General features: G+C 29.4%; 1 protein-coding gene across 1 annotated transcript in view; it reads right to left on the bottom strand.

Annotated features, from left to right (window-relative positions):
- LOC106688684 (luciferin sulfotransferase) overlaps nucleotides 1–9,517 on the bottom strand; it is a 63,727-nt gene that overhangs the window by 14,873 nt on the left and 39,337 nt on the right. Inside the window, exons 2-3 of the mRNA XM_067049350.1 lie at nucleotides 5,145–5,364; nucleotides 4,967–5,066 (exon numbers count right to left, since the gene is read on the bottom strand). Of these exons, the coding sequence (XP_066905451.1) occupies nucleotides 4,967–5,066; nucleotides 5,145–5,346 (302 nt within the window). The 5' untranslated portion in view covers nucleotides 5,347–5,364. The remainder of the gene's footprint in view (nucleotides 1–4,966; nucleotides 5,067–5,144; nucleotides 5,365–9,517) is intronic.

The raw sequence follows: 9,517 nt of genomic DNA, 5'->3' as shown, positions 1-9,517 counted from the left end.
ACATATATAAATAAAATGTTATGATGATGATTAACATTAAAAATTTTTCAGATCATCAATATAACATTCTTATCCACTGTATCATTTATTTATTACTCACATTTATATCTATACAAATAATAATGTAATCAATTTACTACTGCCTTTGTCCATAGTTATTAATCAACTAATTTATATTTTCATTCCATTATTATGTATATTTCCAAATTTTTAGTCTATTATTTATTTTATTTTATATATTTGCATTTATTTACTTTCATTATTGTTATTTTATTTATGTACATATTTTTGTTTTTATTGTCCTGATGAAGACCAGAAAATCAGGTCGAAACGTCGGCATAAATAAATATTTTTTGTTTATTTATGTTGTTCCTTTGCTGACCGCACCCCCCGACCATCTTCTCCAATCAGTAATCTACGGTCAACTATCTACAACTCATTATAATAGTCATAGTCCTGTAATACTATTTTTATTTATTGAGGATGAAACCTAGCTGGTTTTAAGACTATTCTACATTGGCATGTGGAGTTTAATCAAAATCGTTGATGTGAAATGTGAAAAATCGATTTTGTAAAGTGGTCCTTCAGGTTGGTCGATTATATGTGCCTAGACCAGCGGATCTAAGTTGATACCGCAAGGGCATACCATTCCAAAATATAACAAAGTCAAAGTGAAAAAGAAAACAAAATACAGCAGCAGCATTTACTTTGCACTGTTTTTTTATAATTTTCGTACATGCTCAACAATTTTAAGGATAATTTTGGCAACATTTTTAATTATTTTTTACGATCACAATATTTCCCAATTTGCTGTAAATGAAAGTAAAAAAAAAAAATTAATAAACCATATGAAAGAGTGATGAAACAGACCAAGATCACGAAACGAAAATACTGAAGGACCAAGATTCCAACAGCAAGAGCTGATTCCAGGTGAAGCCTGGATAACTCGGAACTGCTGAACTTTCGGACCAGACGCCGACGTCACACCGCAGATGGCGATGAATCATCGAAATGGCGTTGCACTCACCGCGTCTGCATTATCTTTATTCAACTTGCACACTTGATATAAAACAACAGAGCATTGTATCCTTCAAAACTAGATGTTGAGGTGCATTTATAATTCCATGTAAATCACTTCGGTTCATCTAAATACCTCAGAAAATGGAGTAACCATTTTTATGTTATATTTAAGATGTATTAACAAATTATAGATACATGCTAAATATTCACGTCCTCTACCTTAATTTTATAGAAGATTTGATGCATTCGCTAATCTAATTAGGTAATGGGGCGTAAGTGCGCACTAGATTAACGATGTTTGATTTAAAATACTGTAAAATATTTATTTTTGAAACAACATTTTACTTCTTTTTACTGAATGTTTCTTAGATGTTTGTTTTAAATATTATGCTGGATCTACACATTTGCCACTTGTCAGAAATCAAAGATTTGTACAAATGCTTGATAAACAAAGGAAGAAACAAACGCTTGTTTTGTTAGTTTGTAATTTTTCAGTTATTACATTCGATTTACTCTATTTTCATTTTAAAAAGGAACAAAATGAGGATAAGCGAAATGAAAGAAAACATAAAGTAGACAGTAGATGATAAAAATTCATAGGAACAAAAATATAAATACTACATAACCTATAAATTCAACCTCCGTTCTAGAATTTTTGTCAGAAAGTTTTTAATTTAATAAACTAAATATATAATGTCTTCAGAAGTATATATTTGTGTATGTTAAATCAAAAATAAGCTGCTTAAGTTAATGAACAAGATTATAAACAATGTATTTACACCGAATTGATAGCATTTTGAAATATACAATTTTAAAATGGAGTTAATTATTAAACCCAAAGTTTTGGAAAATTCTTTACGTATTAAAACACGGGGAGTACAAATATTCATCTGTTGATATATTGATTCATCTATTGATATGATTTCGCATAGAAGATAGAAATAAAAAACAGTTATTATTAAAAACAATAGATAATGATAAAATAATAAGAAAACAGTCAGAAGTAGATGAGAAGTGTGGGGGAAGAGAGAGGGGGTGCTTTAGAAGGAGTTTTGAGGTGATGTTAATAGGGTTTTTGGGACCTTTCCTGCCCTGCCACCTCGCAGGAAGGGGGGATGGGGTGATAGGTTGGATTACTGGATTGAAGGAAGCAGGGAGACTGTCTAAAAATTTGATGTGTCTCCGTGTGATGTGCAGTTCTTAGCAGTAGTTATGAATGTGCGTCATGTTACGTTTTTCCAGAGATGTTCCTCGGCATATCTTCTGTAGTGTACTGTTCTGGTATTGTTGTAGTGATTTCAGGGCTGTTGGGTATAGCAAAAGTAGAAGTGGTGCACAGTGTAGGAGTGATGGTCATAATATTACTTTGCAAATGAGTAGTTTTAGTCTGAGTGATAGTCCTGGTGAGTAGATAAAGTGTTTAATTTGGAATGAGATAAATGAAAAAAAAATTCTAGGATGAATTTATGTTATATGAATTTTTATCATCTACAACCTATATTACTGTAATTTACGTTTCCTCTCGTTTGGCTTATCTTAGTCTTGTTCCTGTTTATAATAAAAATAGAATCGAATGTAATAGCCAATAAATTCAAAAAGGAAAAAAAATGTTCTAGTCTTAGATTTGTGGCAAGTGGCAAATGTTTAGAACCAACATAAGATAGGCAAACTTGTAGAGGTAGCTTTACACTTAATCTTAGCGAGCTCTTGTGGCTGATTTGTAAAACATCACTGTTTAGAAACTCCTGCTTCCTAAGTTCGGTTAGACGGTGGTCATGTGCGTAAATACCAAAGCAATGACTTAAGACGTCGAACGGTGGTTTTCCCGTTCCTAATCGGAACTCACAAAAACTTTCTCCTACTACTCAATATCCCAGTTTCATCTCTTTACCGTCTACCATTCTTTGTAGAATTTCCACCACACGAGGCTGTACGTTATCAATTCAGGTGTTGTATTTTCTGTTGGTTTTACTTTTATTGAGGCTTGGACGTCATGTATCTATGTCGCTTTGTTTTTTATTAAATGAGTAGTAGTAACAAACGTCGTGAAAAGATTGTATAATATATAGTTCCGAAAACTAGCTTCTCCTCTTTCAATCTTCAGGCCTCAGCCTTGCAAAGTGGGGCGAAACGTAGGTTACCAGTTAATAGTTCTTGACATTGACCGCTACTCCAATTATCTTTCCAAAATCAATTATATACGGTGAACTACTAATTTTCCAATAAAAAGATAATAGTCTACAACAATTTACATTCTGCGCTTAAACATTTATTCTATGCTAAATTGTTATAGAATCAATATTTAAAATACTAAGATTGGTTTTATAGAGGTTAAATGAAATAAAAAACTATTTAATAACTATGGTGATATATGATCAGACTGCCGAAACTGCACATGCCCCGCCAATTTAACTTGTATTAAAACAAATATTTTATTTACTATTGTATTTCATCATTCCATTACCTTCTACAACATTCTATATTAAATATTATAATATCTAAGATCTTTGGCTTTCCAAAGGTATATAACAAGTCTATATTACTGCCGTACATGAAGAAACGTGAAAAGATTTTTAAAAAAACCAACGAAAATTAAAACTTTTTATAAAATTATGAAACTGAAAGGGATGTAATAGAAGATTTAATTGACATTAAAAATCAATTATCTCTGGATTAAAACAGGCTCCCCGCAGGTGTTATAACATGCGTGAGCATGGTGTCCTGATGTCTAGACTTATCGAGGTCACTTCCTCCTTTTTTAAGGTTTGTTCCTGTCTTCTAATCAAGACAACAAATATTTGAAATTAAATTTCAGTCCTCTCTTTGGATCTAGTCATCATGGGTGGATGACTAATATATCATTATATGTTATTTGAATTTTAAGCAAATAAAACGCACTCATTTTTACAAAACTTTAATGTCCAAACTAGCTTTGGTCATTGATACATTTTAAAACAAATAAAAATTATATAAGAAATAAGGAGAAAGATCCCAATAAAAGAACACTAGTGCAGCATGCAGCTAAAAACCAACACAAATTCGATTTTGATTACACAATAATTTTACATTATAAAAAAAATATGTTCAAAAGAAAAATACTTGAGTCTATTTATATATCGGAGAACATCAATTTTACAGAGAATTTTAAAACAGATACAAGAAATTTTAACCAACATAGATTTTATACATAGATTTTAGCAAAATTAATTGATGAAAATGTATATTTTGTGTTATTATTTAAAATTAATTTTAATAATAAAAGGAATACAAATTTAGACCAAAATACAATTTGAAACAAATCAATTATATAAGCCTGACCAGAGGATATGGAAGGTTAAAAATAGTTTGTTGATAAGATAGTTGATAGTGTTAAGTTAATCTAAAATAACTAGACATAAGCTTAGGCAAGCTTATTAATATTTAATATGAATCCATATTATTTATTGTTATTATCCCTATTATTATCCCTATTTATTATTTCATAGGGTGATTTGACTTGTTGTTAATGACTTGGGCAGAATAGCCTGCAAATAAGTCTTTAAATAATTGAATGTGAGGTGTAAATTTATTTTTAAGGTATGTTAAATTTATTTATTTATTTATTATTAGTAATAATGTTTTTAGAATTGTTACAAATTAATATATAATAAAACCTGTTAATTGTTAGATTGTCCTTGAGGATGGCCGAATTGGCCAAAACGTCGGACAGTTATTGAAATAATAAATAATTGATTTGTGGCCAAAAACCGAAGCCTGACGGGTCTATGGCAAATTCAGGCTAACTTGTACCAGTGCGCGAATTTGCCATTGTTTGCCAAACGTATTTTGGCACCTTGATATATCTTGAATCTATTGGAAAAATGATTATGAAATGGGTAGGGCCACCCCTGAATGTTCCCTTTGTGAAAAAAAAATATATATATTAAAAAGTTAAACATCATCATACTCAAAAAATGGGAACCGCTTTTCCATAGCTACATTAGCAGATGTTTCAAAGTCCATATTATTGTTCAAAAGCCACACAAGCTCTTGGCATAAGGTCGTTCCTGAAAAATAACACAAATAATCGATTATGAACAGTTCAATAATCTAGATCTTTATCATTTGAATATGTCATTACGCACCTGAACGTGGATATGTGATGACCCATACATCATCACTTCTCAGATCGTATGAGTAAAACTTCTCTGCATGGTCTGCGTAAGACGCCGGTAGCAACCACTTCTTGGGTCCTACCTGGACGAAGCCATATCTTTCCCCTTTAAAATCGTTCATCAGTTGTCTATTCAAGGCTTCTTCTACCGGTACAATTTTATAAGGAAGCATTTTTCTTTTTTAGTTTATCTGAAATAAAATAAATAATTATAAAATCTATGATAAAGATAACCATTATTAAACACTAACTTCAAGTATAAGAGCCAAGATGAAAAAAAAGGCAATTATTTCACTTCATTTTTTTATTACTTTGATGAAAACTGTGTTTAATTATTAGTCAAAACTGGTGAGTCTGTCAAGTACAGGTAGGGGGAACAAAACATAGCGGCTGTTCCAAAACGTTAAAAATTTTTTTTTCATTTGGAGCTCTACATCTTTAAAACGACCAACAACACTAGAAAACCAAATATAACACCACTTAAAATAGATTAAATTTGCTAAAACATGAGTCATACTATTATAAATAGCTCTACAACTATTTACGTACGTAGCTTTTTTAATTGTAACATTTCATAAAGAATACACTGAAAAATCAGTAGTTAGTGAATTTATTTTGATAAATCTATATCTCAAACACTATTCAACGTACAGTGTCTATTAACTCTCAAATTAAAGCTAGTCAAACGTAGTATAATGTAGTTTACGACTTTTGTCTTCCTAGGAGTTGTAGATATAGGAGTTTTTATGATATTTTCAAAAATGTTATCCGAACAACTAGAAATTAATATTTTGTGAATTTATTTTGTCAAATAATAGAAAAACTACTACTCCTACGAAGATAAACCTCATAAATTACTTGATAGTACACTAATCTGTCTTTAATTTGAGTGCTAATAGACAGCTGTACGTCGAATAGTTTTTGACAACGAATTTTTAGTGCATTCTTTATGAAATGTTCCAATTAAATAAGCTTTTCTAATGTTGTTGGTAGAAAATTAACAGACCCATATCAAATTTTCATTCATTCATCTAAATAAAAAGTCAAAAGGTTTATTTTGCATATTTTGTGGTTACATTTATTTTATTTCAATCATTTTATATGATGCATGCAAATAAGGTATTATTATTAATACTACCATGGCATTAAATATTTAAACATATCGATGAATCCTAATCTAAATGTTATATAATTCAGGGAACCGCCGTCAGTAGGGCCCGGGCCTGGGGCAAAATACTAAAGCCCCCCCCCCTCAATATTTCATCTGTTTTATTTTTATCCATAATTAGTATATAGATTAGTGTTTATGATGAAAATATATTACTAATATATTGTTATAAATACAACAAACATATTTATAAATTAGTCTACAATGTCCGTGTATGATAAGTGATTATGTGTTATCATTTAGTAAAGATTTTTCAGTCAACCCATATCTGGAGATTTTAGAGCTATTCATGATCTTTAGTTTAACAAGTTACATGTTAAAGCGTGTTAAATGGAAAAACTTATGTTAAATGGAGAAATATTTCCTTCTTTTACCATGTTAAAACGATATCATAAAAACTACCAACAATACTAGGAAATCTAAGAGAACATAATTTAAAGAAGAGAAAATTTGCTGAAATATTAGCCCTAAAAGAGCTATTTACGTCCAATAGTTCTCGAGATACAGCTTTTTAAAAAGCAAAATTTTTTAAAAATCTACTGAAAGATTAGTTGTTAGTTAATTTATTTAGAGAAATCTATATCTCAGGAACTATGTGATGTACAGATGTCTTTTAGCACTCAAATTAAAGCTAGTTTAATGGGCTATGAAGTAGTTTAAGACGTTTATCGTCGTAGGAGTAGTAGTTTTCATGATATATGCAAACATAAATTAATTTATAGTTGTTCGGACAATAAGTTTGATTTATGAAAAACTTCATTTCAGAAACGACGTACAGATGTCTACCAGCACTCAAATTAAAGTTAGTTAAATTTACTATAAAATAGTTAATACTGTTTATCTTTGTAGGACTAGTAGTTTTTATGATATTTGTCAAAATAATCTCACAAAATGTTAATTTTTAGTTATTCGTATAAAATGTTGGATTTTTGAAAAAATATATCTCTAGATCCACAAACGCACATATGTCTGCCAACACTCAAAATAAAGGAAATTTAACTTACTATAATGTAGTTTATGACACTTATCTTCGTAGGGGTGGTAGTTTTTATGATACTCACATATGAATATAAATTTGCCAAATGAAAATTTGTTCGAACAACTATAAATCAATTTATATTAGCAAATTTCATGCAAACTATTACTCCTATGAAGATAAACATCATAAACTACTTTATATCTCATTAAACTAGCTTTAATTTGAGTGCTAATAGACATCTGTACATCACTACTGATCTTTCAGTACGTCTCATCAACATTTTTATGAGATGTTGCTTTTTAAAAATCTATATCTCGAGAACTATGTAACGTAAATAACTCTTTTAGGGCTCATATTTTAGAAAATTTGCACATCTTTAAATGACGTTCTCTTAGGTTTTCTAGTGTTGTGGGTAGTTTTTAAGATATAGAGCTCCGAATGAAAAATTAATGTTTTTTTTTAGGTTTTGAAACAGCCGCCATTTTTTATTCCCCCTACCTATACTTGGCAGAATCATCAATTTTGACTATTAATTATACATAGCTTTCATTAAAGTAATCAACAATTGGGGTGAGATAACTGCCTTTTTTCTCATCTTGGGCTCTTGTACTATATGCTGTGTATTCTTGCAACCCGATGTATTTGGTTAGCGTAGTCAAGTAAAGCATTTCTCTCAGCTTTAATGTCAAAACTTGCTCCATGAATTCTCGTAAAATTTATTTAATTATTTTCAAAGAAAAAAATTACAGAAATAATGGTTTGGAGAAAGTCTTATTAATTAGAGAAAAAAAAAACAATGACAAGGATGAGTGATGCTCCAATCGTTATATCAATTGAAGAAAGTTTTTTTATTTCTTTTCCTGGTTATTTATGGTAATGTGTTTCCTAGAATTGATTTGAGTAGAGATTCCAAGGAAAACAATATTTCCTTATATTGTCCAGAATAATACAATCTGAAAGTTGTGTACATTAGTATTTAAAAAATCTACTAAATTTAATTACATATTGCTTATCTTATATAAAACATAATAATTACAAATTAATTTTGCTTAAAATTTCAGCATACTGATTTCAGATTTCATGTATCTGATTTGAAATTAACAGTATAATTAATATTTTCCGATACATATATAGCTTCGAGCATTTTTTTTTTATATATTTTCTTTATTCAAATCCATTGTAATTTCAAAATCAAAATAATGCTAATTTTTGGATACATACTGCTCCAATGCTTGTTTATTTGGGTCTTAATCCTAATTGTTTACATCATTATTGTGCTGATTTATTATTTCTACCAACAATTGTTTAGTTTCTCATATATATATGAGAAACTAAACAATTGTTGGTAGAAATAATAAATCAGCACAATAATGATGTAAACAATTAGGATTAAGACCCAAATAAACAAGCATTGGAGCAGTATGTATCCAAAAATTAGCATTATTTTGATTTTGAAATTACAATGGATTTGAATAAAGAAAATATATAAAAAAAAAATGCTCGAAGCTATATATGTATCGGAAAATATTAATTATACTGTTAATTTCAAATCAGATACATGAAATCTGAAATCAGTATGCTGAAATTTTAAGCAAAATTAATTTGTAATTATTATGTTTTATATAAGATAAGCAATATGTAATTAAATTTAGTAGATTTTTTAAATACTAATGTACACAACTTTCAGATTGTATTATTCTGGACAATATAAGGAAATATTGTTTTCCTTGGAATCTCTACTCAAATCAATTCTAGGAAACACATTACCATAAATAACCAGGAAAAGAAATAAAAAAACTTTCTTCAATTGATATAACGATTGGAGCATCACTCATCCTTGTCATTGTTTTTTTTTTCTCTAATTAATAAGACTTTCTCCAAACCATTATTTCTGTAATTTTTTTCTTTGAAAATAATTAAATAAATTTTACGAGAATTCATGGAGCAAGTTTTGACATTAAAGCTGAGAGAAATGCTTTACTTGACTACGCTAACCAAATACATCGGGTTGCAAGAATACACAGCATATAGTACAAGAGCCCAAGATGAGAAAAAAGGCAGTTATCTCACCCCAATTGTTGATTACTTTAATGAAAGCTATGTATAATTAATAGTCAAAATTGATGATTCTGCCAAGTATAGGTAGGGGGAATAAAAAATGGCGGCTGTTTCAAAACCTAAAAAAAAACATTAATTT

This window comes from Halyomorpha halys, unplaced genomic scaffold (assembly GCF_000696795.3).
Source record: "Halyomorpha halys isolate HHAL.00 unplaced genomic scaffold, Hhal_1.1 Scaffold1176.1, whole genome shotgun sequence".
NCBI lineage: Eukaryota > Metazoa > Arthropoda > Insecta > Hemiptera > Pentatomidae > Halyomorpha > Halyomorpha halys.
This window is presented reverse-complemented; position numbering and strand designations above follow the sequence as displayed.